The sequence below is a fragment of the Erithacus rubecula genome, assembly GCF_903797595.1.
Source record: "Erithacus rubecula genome assembly, chromosome: Z".
NCBI classification, from domain to species: domain Eukaryota; kingdom Metazoa; phylum Chordata; class Aves; order Passeriformes; family Muscicapidae; genus Erithacus; species Erithacus rubecula.
Genome location: NC_136661.1, coordinates 11,050,731 through 11,075,670, shown reverse-complemented (window position 1 = coordinate 11,075,670; position 24,940 = coordinate 11,050,731). Strand labels below are relative to the sequence as shown.

At 35.9% G+C, this 24,940-nt stretch overlaps 1 protein-coding gene across 1 annotated transcript in view; it reads right to left on the bottom strand.

Annotated features, from left to right (window-relative positions):
* Positions 1-1,246: 1,246 nt before the first annotated feature.
* JMY (junction mediating and regulatory protein, p53 cofactor) overlaps positions 1,247-24,940 on the bottom strand; it is a 63,110-nt gene continuing 39,416 nt past the window's right edge. The window contains exons 6-11 of the mRNA XM_079330188.1: positions 22,700-22,887; positions 16,196-16,282; positions 13,634-13,729; positions 11,834-12,386; positions 9,947-10,257; positions 1,247-6,655 (exon numbers count right to left, since the gene is read on the bottom strand). Of these exons, the coding sequence (XP_079186314.1) occupies positions 9,950-10,257; positions 11,834-12,386; positions 13,634-13,729; positions 16,196-16,282; positions 22,700-22,887 (1,232 nt within the window). The 3' untranslated portion in view covers positions 1,247-6,655; positions 9,947-9,949. The remainder of the gene's footprint in view (positions 6,656-9,946; positions 10,258-11,833; positions 12,387-13,633; positions 13,730-16,195; positions 16,283-22,699; positions 22,888-24,940) is intronic.

The window sequence follows — 24,940 nt, the reverse complement described above, 5'->3', positions numbered from 1 at the left end:
TCCTTTTGATTTACATCTGACATATAACAAACAGGAAAAAAAAGATGGTTCTACATCTTTCATCTTCTGTGTTGTACAAACAAGAGGCCTTATTCTGCATGGCATACCACTGCCTTTCAAGTCTGCCTACAGATATATTCACTCCTCTGCAAGCCTGATGCATTCACCAAATTCATTTCCAACCTGTACGGATACTGTAGAGTTATAAAAGAACATCTACTTATCCACTGAAGCCAATGCCAAGCAGAATCAGGTGATGGAGCACCAGTTTGTCCTGCAAGCAAAACCTGTGCACAGGTCACACACTGCCAGAGCTTTAGGACCAGACCTCAGACAAATGCAACTGTTTTCTCTCTCAAGCTGGCAACAATCAAAAAACTGATTATTTCAAAACACGTTTCCTACTTGTTCTACATGTTCTGCCATAACCCAAAATTAAGATTCATTATTACCTGGCATGAAAAACACTAGGAAACCAAAGCCAGACCAGCCTTGAATTTTGTCTAAGACCTGATGCAATGTAGATTTGCACCACAAATGCAAAGTTGGTTTCATGTTGGTCTTAGAAATGTCCTTTTTCTTGTTTTCTCAGGATTGGCACTAGTAATGGCACTAGTAAGCTTGTGTTCCAGAAACACACTGGATTTTTCTTTCCTCATGTTAAGGAACCAGCTAGAAATAGAACCTACCTGCACTGCACTAAAAACACAGAAGCAACGGGGGAAAGAGATGCAATATAAAGATATCACTTTTACAAGATTTATGTCTACATAAATAATAAGACAAAATAGCTAAAGGACTAAAATGAAGAACTTATCCATAGACAACCAGGAACTCTAATTAGGGACATGGTAAGTGTAATAAGGGTGCTACACTCTATAACATTTCTGTATCTAAACTTTTACTACTTTTCATAGAATGTTTCTGGGTTTTGATTAAGAGATGGAAAGTGAATTTGCAATTACACGTAACCACCCTGCATCGTTTAGAAGCAAGTTTCTTCTATAATACCTTAATTTTTCATGTGGCTTCATTTACAAGATGCTACCTAAAAACAAATATTCCATGCTGCAATATAGCTTAGATGCAACCACCTACCATTAAATCATAACAAGGCATTTGAGGAGTTGTAAGAATAGCAATGGGAACTGAAATGAATTAAATCTGAAATTGTTTTTCGTAGGAACCAAACTGTACAAAAATATTTTTTCAATGCTAGTACATGAAGTTAAAACCAAGACAGTAATCAAATAAATATCCTTTAATAAAGAAAAGAGGAATAATTTTAAAGCACCAAAACTGTGAGTATGATGTTACATCGCACATACAATAAGGTGAATGCAGTACTTTGTGTACAGGCTTAAATTTCTGAATCATCATAATAAAACCCCATGAAATACACAGCAATAAACTAGCATTGCAGAAAAGCTGCACTAAATAAAAAAAGACCAAGAAGCAATTAAAACTTTTTTTAGTTTCTAGGTATTGCTAGAAATGTTTGTTTAGTCCTTAACCTTGTTTTTTTAAACATACTTGTGCTTAATACTTAATAACTTTGAGCATTTTCAGGCATAGTAAATTTGCAGAGTTGTTTACAATAAAATACGCATTTATTATGTCCTTTTGAATATAATGGAATTAAAGAATTTTCTTAAAGCCAAGCACAATGTGCTAGTAGTGTCTGAGTCTAATGGTAATATTGCACAAAGCTAGTGAATGGAAAATTTGTTTTCTTTCTTTATTTATTTATTTAACAGGCTTAACAAAGAAGTTAGTTTCAATAAGCTTTGCTGGCTTCATTCATGAAAGACAACTTGCAGCCATCTGTATTTCTTTAGCTTTCCTTTTATAATGACACATTTTTATACACTTAAAATGAAGTTCAAAACATACAGCAACAGCAACAACACACTGGAAGATGTTAAGTGAATATCCCCAATGCCCAACACCTATTTACCAATTCAGAAGTCAATACTATGTTTATACTCTGAAAATCAAGCCAGTTTATGGCAAACTAATTCTTGGACAGGTGACAGTCTCTGGAATAATGTCTCTGCAGGGTTTGGACTACATGCACCAAAATGGTCTTCATCCTTTCTACTTGTTTCCAATGCACACGCTACTGATTAATGAGTTTTAGATAATGCTCTACACATTAATATTAAAAACTCATCAGAATAAAATTCATTGCTCATTTTCCCTATCAGAGGTACAAAGCATTCACATTTGAGAATGGAAAGATGACCTTTTCTGTCAAATTCTGAAGCTCTGAGCCACAGAATATAGAAGACCTGAATCACAATAAAAATACATAAATGTTAGGTTGCAGATTCACCACAGCCAGAGCTGTGAGTTTTGGATTAACAGTCAAACTGAATGGGAAGTACAAAGACCCATATATGCAACAGCCCCTCCCACAAATATACTGGCATGCCCGCCCTCCCTCCCTTGACCCTCCTAAAAATTCTAAGTATTTATGTATTAGGCAGCAATTAAATATAAATTCACTTTGTAGGAAAACTTAAATTACAGTATATTTATAGGTTAAAAATAGCCGTTGTGTTGATAGCATTGATAGCAGTATGTTGATGTGCTTATTACACCAAAGAGCAATTTGCAGTCAAGTTTAGGATGACCCACTGTCTGTCAGCTCCAAGAGGACTGAAATCATGCAACATGCTCTCCCAGTAAGGTGCTTCTGTTACTCCTTTTCTTTGCAAGAAGCTTTGCTTGTTCTTAACATTAATTCTGTAGTGCGAAACATCAACAACATATTGTCCATGCTTATGAAATCATTACCAGAAATACATCCAGGTAATTTAATTACATAAGCATTACAATGAAAATAAAATCTGATTACACGCATGAGCAAACTTGATTTACAAATTACACTCCTGAAATTCAGTGCAACAAATGGAATAAGGGTAACATTAACCAATAAAGTTTCTGCCTCCTCTTCTCAATAAGTTGCATCTTCAATAATGCATCTATCATTACTTTATTATTAAACAGTACAGAATATAGTGCTTATACTCAAAATGATTCTTTACAAATAACATAGTGAAGTATGTTGAGTTCTATCCCCAATTCAGTCACAAAAGAACACAATATATAATCATACTAATTTATTTTACAAGTGTCTGGTGTAGAATGCAGACTGTCAGATTTAAAAAAAAGAAAAACAAGATTAAAAAAAAAAAAAAAAAAACAACACCAAAACCAGGCAAAACTTGAAAGTGATGATTGAGAAAAATAAAAAGGCCTTCATCTACCCTAGACAGATAACTAACATGAAAATACAGTAAAGTAAGACTATTGGTCATTTGTAAAGGATCTGGAACCTCCATGAATGAGAACATGAAATTCTTGTTGATACTAATTCAATTTCTGAACAAGACTATTGCTGTCTGTCTTACATTTTGGTTATTTTAGTAGAAACTGAATATTTAGTTTCTTGTTCCCACTCATAAAAGATTTCTCAGTCTTTACATAAGCATTTGTACAAGAAACATTATGCATTCCAAATCTTTACTTCACTCGATCAGTTACACCATAGTAAAACTTTTAATTTGAAAAAAGAAGGAAGCTTCTAAAAATGGAAAAAGCCAAAAACTGATGAACCTACTTATGATAAATAACTAGCAACAGAACAATGCAGCCACAACAATAAAATGAAAAATATCAATAGGCAGGTCTTTTAATGGAGGCTCTTTTTCCTTGCGCATGTTTACGTGTTTTTCCTTAGTGATGCTTGCCAAGATTTCTCACGGACCAACACAATTATTACAGTTTTTCTCAGCTGTGGAGGAACTGCCCTCAATGCAGGACTGTCATAAATTCCCGAAGTTTCTTGTAAATATACTAAACTTGCCTCATTTTCTGCGGTAGCCATCCCACTGGAAAATTTCACATGGCACAGGATGGTACCTTTTATGCATTAGCCTGTGTACAGTACATATGCACGATTATTTTATCAAAGTGAAAATTATATTAAATTGTGACATCTAGTGACTCACGGAGATTAAAATCCAGGATTTTTTTTTTTTTTTTTTTTTTTTTTTGAGCAGGATGTGGAAAAAATCCCCATTCATTTTCCACACAGAAGATGGCAGTTTTGAACTGATACCTACTTCTATGCTCAGCGTAACAACTACTTTTTGTGTGCCCATAAAATACATGCTCATATGAGAACTCCATTTCTATTGAGACTAAGCTACTACAGAAGTCTAAGACTTCAGCTAAATATGAAACAGATTAAGAAGAGTAATTTTCATCAATCATGCAGACATTTTTCAAGGCAAAGATGACAGATCACATGGCAAACATATCTGAAAACCGTAGTACAGTACATGGAGCTATTTAGGTAATAACACAGTGGTAAACTGCAGACAAACATGTTGTGCAAAGGAACCACTGCACAAATACTTTAGAATTACACTATTTCTCTTCGGCTTGAAATTTTGCTAGTGTTTTGTATGCATACTCCAAGGAATGAAACTGCAGGCTGGAAATTAGGAAAAAATGAACATAAAAGTTGCTTGTTCACCACTGTTAATTCAGCACTAAGTTTCAGATGAAATGTATAATGTAAATTACCATTCTACATCATAGTTCTGTTTCGTGCTACAGCCAAAAATCTTTTTGATTATCTTGGTTTTAATGTGTGGTGTGACTGAAAATACAAACAAATGTACAACTAAACAGCTGATGGTGTAGGGTAGTGTCAAATGATCATGATGAATTTTGAAACTGCTGCCATTGCTGCATAAACACAGCATCAGACAGCTCACAACCATACCATGTAACACAGAATTCAGAGAATAAGAAAAAAGCATCATGTAGTTTTAGGCCTGTGGAAAGCCAGTATCAGGTGTTTCGCATAGCTGAAAAATAGAGACCTGGCAACTAACACAGCAAAATCTATACAATTCTACAGTAACACTGCTCGCAGGTGCTTTGAAAAAATCAATGTTCACTAACTTTAATTAAGTAAGGCAACATGGTTAAGAAAATCCTCTCAAGATGTTTGACAGAGCTTGAATTTTTGGACAGCCACAGTAAAACATCTTCAATAGACTGAAGGGTCCCAGAGCTGAGGTTCCTTTAGATTACACAGCCTATTGCTAAGGTAAGGTCTCCTGCTCCTCTCTCTGTAAGTAAACGGCAAGACATGAAATCCCCTGTTATAAATGTTAACACAGTATGTGTTCCATTACACGACAGCAGCAATGAGTAACTCCACTTAAAAGAACCCAGATCCCCATATAGTAGTTTATCTGTCAAAAGAGAAACAGTGAATGGACCACACAACACAAAGGACAGGGACTGTGTATTTCTCAAACACAGTGTATGTTACACTAGTAAAAACAAAATGCTAGTGAAAATTCAGCTTTCCAAGAAGTCTAATGGGCTGATTTTTTTTCATACCACATGAGGTTTTTAGGTGGTACAAGGCTACTTGTATCTCTGTTTTGACATACCTCTTGGTACTGTGGTATCGTAAGAGTAGCTGCCTGCAGCCATTAGTCATGAGGTTTAGGACTAGTCCTAAGTATTCACTGCAGAGGAAATTGTAACTCTTCTTTAAAAACAAAACAGTCAGAATCAAAAGAAACTTTTTTCAGCCAGTAGGCTTTTGGGTATGAAATACAAACATTTCTGCAGCCACTAAAGGGAATAATGAAAACCAGCAAGAATAGCATGATTTTCACAACTCAATTATCAGTATGCTTAAGTGCTTTGATCTTTTTTAAAGAAGGCTGCTTAGACTAATCAAAAGCCATTTTAAACCAAAAGAGAAAAATATTTTTAAGTATGAAATTACAAAATATTGCTTCTTATAACAAATGATAAAAGTATAACTAACTTGGTTCAGCATAGCTAAATATTATTTTAAAAAAGCATGAAAATGTCTACTTTAAAAAGATGTCAGACTAAACATGACCTTCTAAAAAGGTGCTGCAGTATGTCTTGCTAAATGTATCATGATGGAAACAAACACATTCTTGAATATGTACTGAATTCAACCCTTAATTCTCATTGTGCTGTGATCACTTGTTGCTTTTCCTACTGACATATGCTTCTTCAAGCTAAGAAGAAAAAAGTCTTAGTTGCATGTTACTGAATTTCAGCTACTGTAGTGCAACTAGGAGTTCTCTTTCTGGAATATCAGACTGCTACACAGCAAGATTCTCTGCAGGGAGCCATTTAGTTGAATTTTCAAGCACATGAGATATTCAGTGCAGTGAAGGGGCCATTTTATAGCTGGTTTGGAACCCCAAAGTTACTCTAACAGCAAGTAGTCTCCCAGCTCAAAATGGCCCCCTCACTTAACTGGCCATACATTACTAACGCAAATATAAAAAGTGCTTAAGAATTGGGCATTCTTGATAGTATAAAATGCACGTCTAAACAACTTAGCTTTCTGCCCAAACCAGAATTTGAACAAATAAAGAAAAAAGTGACCTAAAATTAACATTTCAGGCCATTTTTTCCCATGTACTGAGTTATTTGCCAAAGAAAGACTATTTCTTTGCCAAAGAAAGCCTCCTGTGGAACTGATGGTCATAACTGCCGGCTCTGAATTCTCAGAAATGCAGAGGAAAAGTAATCTTCAACTGGGGTTTCTTTTCGCACGTTGGTGGCTGACAAGCACCTGTTTGGGAAGAAAGAAAAAGGAACATCTGAAAAGCTAAACGGCTGTACAAATATTCTCTGATCAACAATACATTAGGCAATTCTAACATGCAATATACTGAGCAATGTGTACTGAGCAAAGATTCCCTTTGCTCTCAAGGTAATGACACAGAGACTCTGGACCCAGAACACACTTATGACCCAGTCTTATTTTTGCCTTCTGGTATTACTGGCAGTTAACACAGATTACAGTTTGAAGAGCCCCAAAATACTGGATTAAGAAACTATGGAGAACAAAACCTCCCTTGTTATCTGTTACTTTGTCCACCACTGACAAGAACTCAAGTTCTGCATTACTTGTAGTACTCTTAATGTGCTCACTATGGTGATTTATGTGCACTATTATGTACTCATACACAGATATTCTCAGGATACTTTTGATAACCAGTAATCTCTTCAATTTTTCATACAGAAGCTGCTACATATATATACTATTTGCCCAGCTACTTCAATATATAGAATACCTGAGTATCTTTTTACATGTTTCAGAGCGTCTGTCTGGAAAGAACTGCTCTCTTAAGAAGGTTAGTCATAACTTTATGCAGAAGGTTAACTCACAGAGCAGGCAATACAAGAGATGACTAGATCTCCTGCAAGAATTAGTTACTATTAGTTTTGTCTTCAATAAATAATGAAACCACTTCACTGAGCACTGCTAATACTCCCTTCAAATAGATCAAGGAACTTCCTGGCACTTAACAATATACATCACTGTATCAGATTTAGCCTTCATTTTGTAAGGCAAATAACTGCATTACATTTAGCCCATACACATTTACATATAATTAAGCATACTTCATATAAAATGTGTGCCAACACACATTCATAAACATGTTTCCAACCTAAAACCTCTATGCTACTGTTTTTGGCATGTGTAGAGCTTACAAGTTAAAAACCAGTAGGTCAATCTTAAAGCATAATACTTAGTGGATAACCTTACAGTAAAAAATACTAGCTTGCTATTTCTACAACAGATTTTCATTATTTTACTCTTATGTGATGAATGCTAGTAAACCAGTCTGTATCTTCAACAAGTATGCTCATCTATATGCAAAGTATTTATTCAGTTGAGTTTTTCCAGGGCTTTGTCGCTATCTTAGTTGTCCCAAATTATTTCATGTGCTTGGATAGCAAGGGTCTTGCTTGTTTTATTCTGAGCTGTTAGTACAGCCATTTCAGAGCTGTTTTCAGAGCTATTTTGTACAACCATTTTTTTAATTTAAACGATTATGTATTAAATAATCTCACATAATGAAACCAGGGTTGTTTTCATAATGAAATATATTGGTAAGAGAAAGGAGGTTCCAGATATGTGAAGAAAAAGGAGCACATACTCCTGAAACTGAACCAATACTGAATCCTGCTTTTAGGTCCAAGTTATTTCACAGGACTTCAGCAGGATGTAGACCGGTAAAAATGGACTGTTTGTTTAGTACAACAACCAGTGACTGTGTGGCACTGGTTTTCAGCCTGCATTCTGAACTCCTTTTATGGGGCTGCAAATAGCAGAGGAAAACATATATTTATATGGTGTGGCAAGGACCATGGAAAATTTCTAAGACGCACTTCCAATGGCCTTAGGAGACCAACCAATTTGATTTAAAAAATATTAAGCCAGTCATCGAAAATTTCTTTGTATCTTGCCAAAAGAATGTAAACAAAACCCTAAACAGTCAAACAGATTTACTAAAATCACAGTCAAATCACAAAGTTTAAATTTGATCTGTTATCTAGAAATTAGAATAACTGCACTAAGAAAGTCAAGTTAGTTAGTTCCATGTCTTTTCTTATAGCTGTCACTTGATTTCTGAAGAACTGTGTTAGTGGGAGTTTTCAGTATGCAAGGATAGAAAGAAGCTACATGAATGTAAAATTATTTTCAATTGGAGTTTCAGTCAAAGTTAAGCACATATCTAGTCTTGGAGTCTGAACTCCAGAATCAGCAGTACATTTTGTAGGGAATAGGAGGAGCAAGCCATAATTAAACAGTGTGAAATCATTAGGGTGGCCAGTGGTTAGTTCATGAGGAATTGACAGCAGCATTTATTTTCCTTTTCAAAAATTTAAAATATAATTTGAAAATACTATACCAATGCAACAGATTGAGACAGTATTTCATAATCACAAGAACATTCAGCAGATGATATGCTAAGTCAGAATCAGTTTTTAAACAGCTGTAGCACTTCACCAACAGTCACTCTCCAGCTATGGTAACAACTAACCAGGGTAGAAATGCTGGATTGTGAACATTCCCAAATGTTATCTTCTTCCTACTGCTAACTGTGTTACGAGGATTACATGTATTTGTCTTCCGTTCTGTTTAAACAGCCTTTCTAAACAGATTTTTAATTTCTTTACAGATTGTCATACCTCTGGTTTCTCAAATTTTAGGTTTAGTGGGAACTTTCATTGATATTCAAGTTCATTTACGTGTCAGTAGAAGAGAGTCACCACAGAGAAGTGTTCTATGCTGCTTCCACATTCACAAATTTCTTTGTGCTACTGATGCAACAGTTATTTTGAAAACTGATGTCTTGCCAATTTTTGGTTTGTTCTAAAATCATTAATTTCATCTGCTGAAGTCTCATATCTGTATTTTCAGGCACTGTAGCTTAGTATTAATGCAAGTTCATGGAATTCATATTACTAGCAGAAGTATAAATTGCATTTGTATATCTACAAATACAAATATTTATAGCTTGGAAATTCAATTAAGTCAGAGATTTTAGAGACTGAAACCAAGCCATCAAGAAGTCAGCCACTCAGGGTAACCCATGAGATTTCAATGTCTTTGGCATTCAAACCTAACTGTCCTTCACTTAGAAGTTACTCAGTCTGAAATAAGACATGCCCAGTTTTTACAAGGCTAGAAATAATCTGAAAGTAAGGTGCATCCAAGAGTGATTGTGCTGCTTTTTAAACTTTTTTGGTAAGCTGGGAACTGTCCCTTCAAATTTACTAAATAAAATAGAGCTTTTATTCAGGAGAAGTCTAGTCAATATTCAACAGAAGTACTGGAACAATAAAAGGCTACCATACTCTCTAAAAAGAGTTTTCCTTATTCTGAACCTTAAATTCTTTGAAAAGTCAGCGATATTCAATTCATATGTGCATGTTTTACCACACTGGATATCAGACAGTTTAGTCACATTCCTGTTAAGCCTCCTAGAATGCACAACCTGAAGCTTAGCTGCTACTATCATTAAAAAAGTTGCTGCAGAAATATTTTCTTTAAATGTAGCTTAATTACACGTTAGTTTTCCCAGTCTGTGCAAGGCAAACTCTCCTCTTCATCCTCTGACTCAGGTGATGCTTCCTTAATTCTTCGCAATGCTTCATGGATGCTCCTTGTCAGAGGGTCAGTATCAGGCAGAATTGTAAAGGACTCTCTCAAAACATCTTTCTGTACTTTCTTCAGTTTCACCCCTTTCCTGATCTGCGCCAAGATGTTATTGCTATCATCTTCATCAGGAAAAGGAGGGAGACTTCTCTGCTCAACTTTTCTTAAGTGAAAGCTGCCACGTTTCAAGGAAGCCAGCACTTCATCCATTGGGGAACTCACTGCAGCAAATCAAAAGACTTTCAGTTTATTTTCACTAATTTTATTAGTCTTAGTTTTTATCTGCTACATACCAAAAAGTACCTACATACTATTAATGTGATACTCCCATACTATAACGGTAGCACCAATACTGTTTTAGCCTCTAAATAATCTTCCTTATTACCAGGTCAAAACTGGTCTATACATATAATTTTGATTTTGTAAACACTTCTTATTAGACAATAAAACTTTCTGAACAATGTGCCTTTTCTGTTTGAAGTCAGGAAAATTAAATAAACTTCAAGGAATTCAACATAATGAAAGCATTTATAGTATCATCTTTTTTTACTTCAGAGTTCAGGATGTGTCTTAGGTACTGGACTGTGCGATACACTCTTACCACTTGCATTTTCAGGCTAATTTTACCCACTATTTCTACAAGCCAGCAAGGCAATCAGCATTGTAGTCAACTGCAAGAGCAGGTATTTTCCTGCTTCACTGGGTTCATATTATTTGTTAGCATCTAGTCCCAGTACAGTTATTAAAATTGTCTTCCTTTATAATTTATGAAAACAAAAACATCAGAGATAGTTTTTTATGACAAATCCTGCCTTTATAACTAATTTTGAAACTAGTTTACTGCAAAAAAAAAATCAGGCTTTGGCTCTTTTAAGGGTCATGAGTGGGCAGGATCTTCATCCCAGAGAATGCATTATAATAAAGTATAATGAAGTTTAAACACCTCGTATACAATAGCATGTAATTTGTGCAGTACTTCTCCATAAATACACATCCATCTCCAGCTCTTTTTTGTACACTGTACCACATGCTTTTTAAAGCCTGGTTTGCATTTAGGAATAGGCTTTGTCCATCCCACTGAAGTCCTAGACAGAAAAGACCCCATGAAAAGAGAGATACAAAAGAATACACGATCTCATATTTGAAGGAGGAAGGAAGGACTCTAAAGCCCCTGTCATAGAGGACAAATTCATGAATTCACTTAATAACGTGAAACATCTCAGGGGATTTGGAGTGGCAGGTAGAATGCTGGTGCAGAAATCAACAATATTCTTAAGAGGGATCATTGATTTGAATTTGTATTTATCATATTATAATGCATATAAAACTGCACACACAATAGGTGCTTTATAAAAAATTGCAAGATAAAATGTGAGGCAGTAAAATAAACAATAGGACTACATAAACAGTATCATTACTCTGTTATTAAATAGAACACTGCATCCTCAGGTGAAACATAGAATATCTGCAGGGCCGGCAGTAAGTAGATACATAAGTATTCTTTTCATCGGCACTCAGGTCCATTTTCTACCTAGAACATGGTACAGTGTAGATTCAATTCCACAAGCATTTTCCCACTGAATAAGTATGCTACGCTGTCATAAAAAGCCGTAGATACTGCCGATGTTGCCAGCATCTCTCAGCTAAAAAGGATTTAACAACTTTCCCATTAATATTAAATTAATCACAGCATACACTTTCCTACAGAGCAACTAAAAAGATGAACTAATGCACATTACAATTTTTAAATTAATAACAACAAATTTTAAATTAAATATGCAGAAATTAAGACATTACCTCTCCTCCTCTGTAAGCCCTCTAGATCACCGGTCTTCTTAAGCTTCTTCTTGGCACTGACTAGCTGACTGCTATCAAACAGATGTGCTGGTGGGACACCAGAAGAGTGCTGGACACCCTTCTCCACACTCTGACGTTTAACAAAGCTGTCAGTTTTCTCTAAGGATTTGGTGGCATCTTCCTTGGAGGGCAAAGGTGGAGGGGGAGGTGGAGGTGGTGGAGGCAAAGGGGGTGGAAGCTGTGCTCCAGTAGCAGTCTCTGGTTGAAGCTCGTCACTGGTGAGTGAAGAAGTGCTAACATGGGGCAGTTCAGAGGTAACATCATTAGGAGGCAAAGAGACATCTTGAATTTGTTTTAGGCTTGTGGATTCCTGAACTTGCAAAGGCTGAACCACTTTTTCCAATTCCACCTCCTCGCTCTTCTCTTGGATCGGTATGGTTGCTGGCAAAGATTGAGGCTGCTCGACACAGGGCACTGAGCTGGCTGCACATTTTCTTCTTGCATGAGCCAGCCGCAGTCTGGTGGATTTAAGTATTACTTGCCCAGGGTATCGCTAAAGTGAATAAGGTATTGACAATTACATAAAGACATGCAATGGACAATTTTAGGTTTTACGTACCGGTCACTTCTGCAAACCATTTTCATTTTGCTCTGTATGTAAAACCAAAGCAAATATACCCTCAGCTTTATGGAAAAAGTTATTCATATTCTTTGTTTTTATTCTTATTTAAGCCACAATTTTTGTATGATTAGTCTAGTCAGGGAAATACAGGGGTTAGAATTAGGATTTCACTAAGAATCAGATTGCACATTCAAAACTTTTTTTTTTTTTTTTGCTGAAAACTAAAATTCAAAATTCCCTTTTGCTTTTAAGAGGGTCAATGGCTCCCTCTGCAAGTGCAGGCCAATCTGACATAATACACTGACCTTATATGTGAATCATACTGTTTAAAAATTTATCTTAGCAACAAAGATTTTCAGACTTAATTTACTTTTGAATTTGCAGCCTCCTTATCAGTCTTTTCATATTAGTTTCATGCATAGTGTTTTTAAAGCAAAAAATTAAGCTGCTTCTGAAAGACAGGTCTAATACCTTTTGCACAATTGTGGTAGGCCTAAAGCAATAACTTGTATCAATATTAGTATGTTCATAGAAAAAGTCAACTCATGAAAAGTTGCTGATTAAAATAAGTAAGTTTGCTTCAATACAGAAGGGGAAGAATTCAAGAGTCTTGCAAACAATATGCAAATGAAGAGTATACTACTAAGAATACTCTAAGAGCACTAAGTTTCTTTCTGGCAAAGAAACTTCTCATATCTTTAATTTTTTTAATGTATTCAACAAAAAGTCTTCACCAAACAATACAGTCTCTTGTTTCCTTTCACTTTCAGCCCTTCCCTTGTTATTCCCTCTTCATTCCACCTTCTATGCATTTTCTGATGCTTCCATTGTAATAGGAAGGCAGAGGTATTCTAGCTAGCAGAAGTATGGGGGCATGTCAGGTGACAGGGCTCTTTGTGGGAAGTAATCTTTAGATTATACTTTTCAGGAACATTTGCCAAGTGTCTTGTCACAAGGTATAGGTGAAAGAGTGAATAGAAACTTATTATGGCTCTGGGAATGCAACAGCCAGAGGAATTTGTTACCACCAATGCCATATTTTGTTGTGAATGTTCCAAAGACCAATTAATGATACAATGAAAGAATTGCTAATAGCACAGTGAATGCTATTACTGGAATCAGTGAAAATTTCTTTGGGAAAGGAAACTGCCAGAAAAGAACAACTGTTTGTCTGTTACCTGCTTAAATGTACGAAGTCTGTCCAGGGTTTTCTGTCGTTCCTGACTAACCCAGGAGCTTTTTCTTTCCTCTTCTTCTTGCAGTTGATCCCGTTTCTGGGAAAATATATGTAAAACATGTAAATATTACATCCAGTGCTCTATTTGGCTTCACTAGAAAAAACTCTTCTCCTAAATGTGAAAAGTTGCTTAAAAAGATACTTCTCAAATAAATGTAACTTCAAAACTTGGCCTTTGGTTTCCCCGTAAAAATACTATCTATTTCCTGGTATGTTTTCTCAAAGTTCAGTAAAAAAATATTTCAATCTTGAATAGGAATACTTGGAAGACCTGTTACTTTGAGAGATGAGAAATAAGTGACAGAATGCTATACTTCGAGATGCCCCCTTAAATTAAAATTGCATAAATCAGCCAGAGAGCAAAGCAGTATCCATTTTCCCCTCATTCCAAGAACAAAATGACAGTCTAAATGCTTTTAAACAAGTCATGTTAGTATTTTCAAAGTAAAAGAATTCACAGAACTCAGCATCACGAAGTTTTGAACCCAGTAGCGATCAAATTAAGTAAATATTTTCACACATTTACAACAGAAAATATAAGTGTGTATTTACTCCAGCTTTTGTTATTTAACCCAGCTTGATTTTATGTAATTGCACTCAGGTAAAGGTCTGAAGCTCTTCCTCGCACCTAAGACAATTGTGTTTCTTCTTGTACAGTGATTTTACCTTATGGAAAAGATAACTTTGGATACATCTTCTTAATCATTCTTGCTTATAGAACTTCAGCAGAGTTACTGCATCTTTGAAACAAACACTAAATCCTCATAAAATTTGCTGGAAATGGAAGCTAATTACCAGAAGGTGAAATTCACTGCATGGGAGTTCAAAAACTATCAGGAAAAGTGATGTAACAGCTGACTACAAAGCAAAAACCTTGAGTAGAAACAGCTTTAATTCTTAAGATAACTCACAGCATTTAATATTACTTTTGAAAGCGTATCTTCATAATCAAAAATTCTGACCACTTTTGTGAACCTTTTACTCTCATTCAGTCACCACAAAAGCAGTGTCTGCCTGCCATTTTCGTAAGTCACCTAGTGGCCTGGTGTCCTTCATAAAAAGCCAACTCCTGTGATTTGGAAGGAAGAAGTATAGATGCATTAGGGAGAGAAAGATGAGAACATGTCTGAAAAATAATAAGGACAGAAAACAGAAAAAGGTGAAGAGAAGGAGAAGCATGCGGTAAAAGAAAATAAGAACAATGGAGAAAGAAGTTAGAACAGAAGCATTAAAAAAAAGGAAAAAAATTAGTTCTATCACTGTACCTGAATATTACATATGTATTCAGATCAAACTTTTCCTGAAGCAGTCTCAAAATCAAGATTTTTTGTTTGTTAGTTTTGGGCAACTTGCTTATTTGATTTTGTTTCACTTTTAAGTAAAATAGTAAAACTTCAATTCTTATTTGGTTTCAAATTTGGACTCCCCTTTTTGAAAGTCTTCTAAGAATTAACTTTTCAAAGTTCTTACTAAAACTCAGCAATTTAAAACCTATTTTACCATAATGCTAGAACTTTTCAGTCACATTTTTACCAAAAAACCCCACTAAAAAAATTTAGCCTAAGATTCTCTGTATCATCCAAGTGGGCAACTCCATAATATAAAGCTCTGCAGTACTTGAGAGACAGGGAAGTTCTTTAGCCTTGTCAAATCCAATTTGACTGATAATTTGGCTACAGTCCACACAATAACTTCTTCTGCCTTACTACAAGAACTGATAAAAGAAATATTTTTTTAATTCATGAAAGAACAGTCCAATACATACTGCCTTTGACAAGTAGTCTCTCCATGAAATAAATTATGCAGCTGACTTCCTGGACAAATATATCAATGTTAAAAATGTATAAGGATGAAATAGAATCACTTTCACTAAGTGAAGCCTGAATTAAAGTGACTTGGATTTCAATGCATCTTTGTCAGTGATCTTTATCAAATATTGATACTATATCAGCTCCCTCAACCTAGTCTAAAATTTGAATATTCTTTATGATAAGTCTATTAGGTACAGCGTAAGAGACCAGCTGGTCTATTCTCTGCAACAAGACTATGAAAAAAATCGTGGAGCATCCACCTGGACCTACTAGCTTATACAACATAATCCCAGTAATTGCTTTAATAGAAGGAAGAAAAGTAACAACCAAGCTTATTAAGATTCAAGAACAAATATGTGTGATTTCCTCTCTCCTATCAGCATACCAGATGTGGTCCTCAGAGATGTTCAGAATCATCTATGTGAACATGCTGATAAACATAACAAATCGCTCAGACTGTCAACCTAGCATAAAGAACCATTCTCCTTGCTTGGTTCCTATGTCTTCCTAACACAACTATATATTCCCCCTCAGCAGCAGAATATGACACAGAAATCCATGGTGCAAAGGTCAGGGATACACACCATCTTTTGAAACAGCTATCACTCTGAATGCTCCCCTAATTAATGTATAATGAGGAATGCAAGCTATTAATGACAGGCTAAGCTCAACAGCAGAAAACTTAAACTTACCAGCTGAACAGTATGGTGTATTTTGTACTCCTCCTCGCTCTGGTGACGCTGCTGGATCTTTTCATTATGCTTTGCTATACAGATCTCCTGCAGGGACATAAAGTATAACCTATAAAGCATGTAATTTAAATACAGATTTACATAATGTCATATTTAGCAAATGCACCTAGAAAAACAGCAACTCCAGAGCCCATTTCAGACAAGTCTTAAGCATTTAACTTAAAATGAACTGTAATTGAAAAAAAAAAAAACCAAGCCAGACAACCCTAAATCTATTACTTTTAACTATCAAAAGAATAGATCCAAGTGACAGCTGCTTGGATAGTCTGTTCTCCAGCAACTGTACAAGAGTGGTAAAAAACACCAATCTGTCAACACTTCACAAAGGCCTTGTTTAACCCTATGTATTTGCACACATGGAGAATAACTAACTCTCAAATTTACCACTTATTTCTGTTTATGCAAATAGACAGCTTCCCATTTACAGGTGTCAGTTTTCCATGTACTGTCTGCAAGCACAGACAAGAATAGAGTTGTTACCATTCATCATGTTAATTTATTACACTGAGTTCACATCTCTGACATCTAGTTTAAAACAATAATTTGTTGCACTATCTGCAAATATGAATAGGTTAAAAAAATTAAAAACGAGGCCATGTTACAGCAACTGACAAGAAGATGACAGTCAAACTTCAAGTAGACAACTTCATTGGACAATACTGAAGGCTAGGAAATTGGACAGTATGAGCAAGGGAATTAGACCTGCTATAAGCACCACACAGAACTACAGAGAAGTCAGATGTACAGTCATAAACAAGTCTCACAGTTGTGCAAGAAAGTGCAGTGTTAGCAGGTTGGAGTGTGACTCCAGATACAGCATGGAGCTGATGGGCTCCCAAGTATCATTCAGTACCATTTTCTGGCCAGATCCAGGAAGGAGCTTTGCCACTGAAAGCATTGTTTGAAGGAGCTGATGAAGTAAAGCACAAAAATAAGGAGGAAAGGGATGCATTTTGGATGCTTAAAAATGCAGAAAAAGCTGCTCTTCTGCAATTTGCCTATGGACATGCTTTGATCACATAAAAAACCAAAACAAAACAGTGCTCCTGTATAGGACTGTAAAACCATCAATGTTACTGCTGTATACAGATAACTGACAAAAGCAAAGATTTCTGTGCAGATATGCCTGAGGTATATCACAGAACAGCTTAGGTGGGAAGGGACCTTAAAGCTCATCTAGTGTCAACCTCCCTTCCACAGACATGGAACCTTCCACTAGACCAGGCTGCTCAGGGTCCCATCCAGCCTGCCCTTGAACATTTCCAGGGATGGGGCATCCACAACTTCTCTGGGCAGCCTTTGTCAGCAGCTCACCACCCACAGAGTAAAGAAATTTCTTTCCAACAGCTATTCAAATCTCCCCTGATTTAAAATTGTTCCTCCTTGTCCATGTAAAATATCTGTCCATGGACATGATGGCATGTCCACGCCATCAAAAGGCACTCGCCCTTTTTTTCCTAAGCTCCCTTTATGTTCTGAAAGGTTGTGCTGAGGACTCCCCAGAGCCTTCTCCAGGCTGAACAACCTCAGCCTGTCATCACAGGAGGTGCTCCAACCCTCTGATGATCTTCACCTACTCTGGACCTGCATGCCTTTCTGGAGGCTTTTTTCCCCTGGTGAAAAGAGTTAATACCAGAACAGTCAATCAATTTAATTTGTAGCTGCAAAAGTACAAAATACTTCATCTCTGTAGACACAGCAAGCTACACTATACTACCAGAGAATCTGAATAACTTCCTGTAATACTCCTAACTAGTCTACAGTATATTCTCTATTTAGGTTTCAAATATTATGAAATAATTAGAAAATGTAAGTTGATCATGGTTTGGGTTTTTTGACATGTCTCAAATAATCAGGGGCCACAATTTTATGTAATGCTTTCACTACAGCAAGAGTATTTAAACCTTTCTGATTAAATGCAGTAATGAAAGATGTTTTAAGTATGCAAAGAGGACAAACCTAACCAAAACGTATTTGGTGCTGACTTTGTAATCACAACCCTACTTCAATGTAATTATATCTCTTGGACATGAAATAATAAAAAACTACTAGGAGGGCCTGAGAGCATGTTGCAGGACAGGATTAGAAATCTGAATCATCTTAACTAATTACAGAAATGGTCTAAGAAAAAAGGAAAGGTTGCAATTTCAGAGGGACAAATGCAGGGTTCTACTTAAGTGACTTCAAACAAAGAATGAAATAAAAAACACCCAGATGGTACCATTAAGAAAACCAACTGGATGTTTATGGCACATGACAAGTTCAATACACACCAGTGAACTCTGGCAAAAAGACCCCAAACAACAAAACCATAATAATTGGGTGTATGAGCAGGAATACACAGCCTATTGCATATACAAGGTAGTCCTTACTTCCAAGCACTAGGATGCAGGCATGTTATCATAGAAACATCAAGTTTGGAAGAGATTTTTATGATCATTCCATCCAGCTGTCTAGCCAGCACTGCCATTGCAACCACTAAATTACTACCCAGCACCACATCCAGACATCTCTCAAACACCTCCAGGGGTGATTTCACCAACTCCCTGTAAAATTATATCCAGTGAGAGCCACACCTCAAGAAATATGTTGACCAATTGTGTGGAACTGGGAAAGCAAAAAGAAGTAATGCACATTCTTCCTTTAATCAACTGACTAATTTCACAGTATCAGATTATACTTCTATTAGACACGAAAATGCAGAGCTGAGGAACCATTTCAACCTTTGCCACAGGATAAATTACAATGATTAAGATTAGCAACATGTAACCTATGTAAAAAAAACCTGCATTAGTATTATATCTAACTAGTTTCAGTGAGTCTTGCTTTCAGCTTAAAAAGCATCCCAATGAAAAGGTTAGCTTTTCATGTGCAGAAATCATATTTTACTATAAACATTCAGTGTAGTTATGTTCTTATGCTGCTTTTGTTGTAATAGCAGTAATAACAGAATACCAATAATGCCAAGCTAGCTGTAACTGCATCGACGTAACACCCATTTTGGCATGAGCTGTGCTTTAAAATGTGTGCTTGCTGAATTCTAAAGGTGTCCTATTAAATGAACACTAAAGCATATGAGGAAGTTTCCTAGATGAAAGCACACATTATGAATATACCCCAAACAGCTTCATCAACCAGTTGCTTCTCCCAGTCTGCTTGTGATAAGGAATACTCTTCCCAGGTGCAAAATAATTTAATTTCATCAACAACTCTGTTTTTATAAAGATATTTTTTGAGATACCTTCTATGTCTTTTTTTTTAACCTTGACTCTTTGCTATAAATCTAGCTCCCTAATAAATCAGCAGTTTGTTCCATATGATAATCTAATTAATACTAATGTGTAACCAGCAGGGGGTACACTGGCATAAGAATAGGAATTTCCTACATGAAAGATCTATTGCCAGCTCTCTAGAAGTAAGAAAAAAAACAGTGAAACTGCTATTAGATTACTTTTTTTTAATAACTCACTGTCACCAACACAAAGGAACATCAGGAAATGATTGTTTAACAAATGCAAATAGATTTTTATTAAGAAAAAGAAAAAGAGAATAAAGAGTTTATACTCATGGTAGTACAGTGAAAATATACCAAACTCTGTAAAACCATGAATTTTTAAAATGCCAGGTCAGTTATTTCCGAGTCATGACTGAATTATGTTTCTAACACACCTTTAATTAAAGTTTCTAAATAAAAGCTTCGTAGGATTATTTGATGACATCACTGAAAAACTGATGCATCATCTTCAAAATTAGGGAAGGAATTTCTGAAAAACTAATTAGAGACTATAGTCACTGAAGTTTATATTTAAATTACAAACTGTCTTACTCTAGAAAGAATTATTTATTTCCTTTTACTATGTTATCTCCTCAATAGAAAAGATTTTCAAATACCTGGATGATGACATTATCTTCTTCCAAAAAATAAAACTGATGATAGAGAAAAAAATTCCTATCATTTCCTTAATCCTAATATCTGCTGCTGGAAAGGAGATGCTCTCCTAAGGGCATCTTCAGCTGCCAGTATCTTGATAATGAGAAAGGACTGTAATTTCGAAACATAAGACTGTCCTATACAACCACTTAATGCATAGCTTGCTTTTTGCTTTCAACTACAATATTGACAAGCTTATAAAAAAAAACAACAAAAAAGAAGAAAAAACCCCACCAATTCATCACCAAAATCTCACCAACGCAATCCAAAACAGACCACCTATATAAGTCTGTTTCAAGATACTTTGCTGAAACACGTAGAGTAAGGAACACAATCTGAAAAGTATTAAGTACACTCTCATCTCAGTTCAACAATAAATGCTTCTTAATTGAGACAGACAAAGATATTTATCACACAGTATGTACTTTCCATATTTACCCTCAAAATGTCACTTTTGTTGACATAGCATTCAGTCACCACTGCCCTCATTCTCACCATCTAGAGTATTTTGTATCCCATCTGTATCTTAGTCCTGCATACTTGACTTAACTTGCAAACACTTCAGAGCAAGAATCTCTTTTTTCTCCCACAAATACAAGTACTCACACGAGGTACATTAAATAGTGTACATTTTAACAGTGTTTTGCAGTATCACTAGAAAGGCCATTGAAAATACAAAGCTTGCTTAAAAAATGAGACCAATCTATGAGTTTTGATTTTCAGGTAATTGCCAGAAAGTTTAGAAGGACTCTGAGTTATCCAGCAAGAAGAAGAGAAGCTAAAATATGACCTTTTTCTTTTCTGCTCAACAAATGCCACACAGTGGCACACAACAGATTCTGCTGTTTCTTTTTACTCAAAGACCATTCATTCTCTCCTGCAAGTTTAAACATACATTGTTCTACACTGATTTTTCTAGAAGCTGAAAGCTAAGTACCTCCCTGATGCACTCAACTGCAGAGAATGCTATGCCGGGCAATGATATAAGAAAGAGAGCTGGAACCAGTTCTGAGAGTGATGTGATGTCCATGTTCCACATGGCGACATTACCTCTGGACCTGAAAGCAGTATAGCCACAGCTATCCCAGCACAGAAGATGTGATTGTACCACTCCTGCATGCAGATGCAGACAAGCAACACGACCATACACAGCTCTGCATCTTGTCACAGTGCACAACCAGGCATGCTGCTACTCCTGCTGCAGACAAAATCAACTCCTTCAGCTTAAACAAAGTATTCTACCATAGCATAACCCTAAAACAAATGAGCCACTGAAGGTGATTAGTTCATTATACAGATCATGGGCATGCTAAAAAAAAACTCTACTCCTGCTTCAGGGTTTCTTCTTAACCTGTGAACTACAATTAGTTAAGCAAAGAACAGCAAAAGTGACAGACTGTCGCTTTTAAACAGGTTTGTCTACCTTGCAAGGTGCCAGCAGTTTCTATTTGTATCTAGGAGAAAATATCATATTATGCTGTAGCCTGTGTAAATTAGCATAATAAGACAGATAAGTTCTCTTACTTAAAATACTAACAAGATGACTGATACTTTTTCTCTTTACAAACTAATGTAAAACAAACACAATAACAAAGCAAGCTACTTCATATAATTGGCTAACAGGAGGCCTTTCTTCTAAAACATAATTTGCAGTCTTCTCCATATTGGGTTAACCAGAAACCAGGCAGTGGCTGACAAAATACAAAAAATCCAATATATAAAATGTATCAACAACCTTCCATTTGCTCTCTTATGCTTCAGATTTAGGTACAGAAATAGATACATTAATTATGAAGCAGAGGCAAGATCTGAAGGGTTTACCATCAATCTGCTAGAACTCTTCTATGAAGGGGCCATCCTTCACACAAAGGGATGTGACTTAGAACACAGAACCAAATCGACCAGTCATCCTAATCCAGAATGAGGCCTCAGCTGACATTTTTGCATAGTTTTATAGTATATAGTATGAGGTGGAACCTATTTTCTAATAAGTGTTACAATGGTCTCTCAGAATTTTGACCTAAATAGCACACCTAGAATTACAAATTAAGAATATAGACTGGGTTTCATATAGATCTGCCAAATATAGAGTATCAACAACATATGATATAAGTTTAAAAGGATGGGGTAAGAGAATGAAAACAGAACTCACTAGTGAGAAACACACTTGAAAATTCTCTTCTGCAAACATATACAAAACTACTCTCTGTAAAAGAATTCATTCTAGTATGCACTTCCCACATAAAAGTATTCTGATTAGTTAATAGAAATAAGTTTATTTGTTGACTTCAAAGTAATTGAAGGCTCCTTTAAAGCTAGAAGAAAGGTAAACAGAATCATAAATGTATCAATTTAATAATACATGCCATTTTATTTAGCATTCTGCATAACAACTTCTAGCAAACAATGAATGTAATCCACAAAAATTCTGGGAAACTTGTATCTGAAAGAAAACCTTTTGAAGTTTTATTAAATTAACTAATTATGTCCAAAAAAAGGCAATTAAACAGTACCTTCTTATTTCTGAGGTAGGCTTTCTTGGCTGAAATACGTCCACGCCTTGCTTCCAGCTGGCGGATTTTTTGTTGCAACTTTTGCAGCTCTTCTTTTTGCAAGTGTACAGATGTTGCCATATCCTCTTTTTCAAGCATGGCTTCCATACTTTCATAAGTATCATAATACACCACTTCATCTCTCTTCTCTGTTTTAAAGATGTCAGCAATAAGAAAATCAAATCAATGGTTCTTATTTGAGAAACATTTTGTTTTCCTCAACAACAATCCTCCCACTGAGTTACAAGACATGATGCAGAAGAATGCCACAGCCCTTTCAGAAGTCTACTACCAAAAATCAATAGATCAAAGGAAAATCATTAAACAGCAAGGCACTGTATGGCTTTAAAGTCTTTATGAGGAACAGAAATTAATACCAATGAAGCTCATCCTACTATTTAGGCAAGCTCAGATGCAACACAAATGCAATTCTAAAAGTACAGCTGTTATAGGTAGCCTAATTTGAACAGAAGGCCCATGCATGTCTTTGGGTCTCACAAGGGGACTCATGGTACATAACAATTTTCTCTGGTCTTCACCATGCAGTTCAGGATAGACAAGACTATCTGAATTCTCTGGCATGAGATTCTTCTGTTACAACCTACTGGTAATTTTATGTAAGGGGACTAAGACAACAGGTCACCAAAAATCCTCTCATAGGTTTTGATGTCCCAGTCACTGCTCCTGGGAGGGAGTGAGGGAGGGCAACTTCAAGGCAATCCTTCAAAGCATTACAGGCCTGAAAAGGAGGTAATTACTAATAGTTTTATCAACACTTATGATTTTTAGCTTCCTGAGTGAAGCATTTGGAATAACACTGAGCTCATCTTTAAATGCTGCCTTCTCATCTCTTGCCAAGCAGGAAAGAGTGGTGATTATAAATTCTTGAAGAATGTTGGGATGAAGAAGTAGCAAAGACCTCTTGTTCTTTATTCCACTGGCATACAAAGGAGGATATATTTGTAATACACCAAGAAGGAAATGCATTACTGCTGTCTGAAACAGGCAGATGCAGCTGGCATGTCTGTCAAGCGTCTATTCCACAGCAACACCAAACTTCCTTATTTCAACTTTATCAGCTACTTTCAGAAAGACTCTAATTTCTCCTACTTCAGCTACTTGATTATTTGCGGACATCAACTGCTCTATCCACCTAAGCAAAATGTGAGAAGGCAATTTCATGCATTGAACAATTCCCATACATTTAGGAACTGTATTTTTCATTTTTTATCCTATGGGATAGTTTTGGATTCATTATTAAACAATATCTTACAAATTTAAAATAGCAAGGAAAGCCAGAACAGTCAGCTGTTTTGTTGCCATGAGGGAAGAAAACCAGGGAGATGGTTTAGCTGACTGAGGGCTTTATTTTGGATTAGGCTGTGAGTTGAGGGCTTTTTTGAGATTTCTGGAGAAAATATTAATGACAAATTGTATTGTGACATATTTACAACTTGGTCTCTGACAGGCCAGAGGTTTTACTACCACTACACCAGAGACAAAGGATTTTGATATACATTTCTTTTCTGTCTCCCATTCTTTCAGTTTGTAAGTAAGCAGACCCTACCATGTCTTCAGTACCAAAACTACCTGTCTGATTTCCCAGCCCAAAATCTATCTACCTCAAAACCACTAATTAATTCTCCACAGAAGCACTCAGTCAAAGCTGCTGTAAGTCATTTACAAAGTTTCCAATATACAGCTATAGTTGTTTCCATCAACAGCCATAAAGGTGGAGATGTTACAGTGAGAAAAATCTGTGATATTTATGGTTTCTCCTTTTCCAGAGACAACTCTCAATATGATCCAGCTTCAAAACTCGCTTAGGAGAATTTTATATCCATAGCAAAATTTTTTTATGCAAGCCCTACACTAAAAAATCAGGAAAACAAAGCTGGCTTAACTACAAACATTAAAGACAGAAAGATCTAAAGGACAGAACTGGATAGGAAAATGCTGCATGACTTACAGGTACAGTTTCCACAGTTCTGAAGCATATGAGGTGTAGCAGGATAGTCTGGAAGCATAAGGTTTGCATTGCTGCTCTAAATCTGAGATCATAGTATGAGCTTCAAGTGCAGCAAAAGGAACTCAATTTGCAGATACAGCTTTTGAAAACCAGTCACTTTCAAGAAATTAGTAATATCAAACATGTTGTGTATTTTTAGTTAGCCAAGTCCAGTAATTACGTAATTTCCTTCT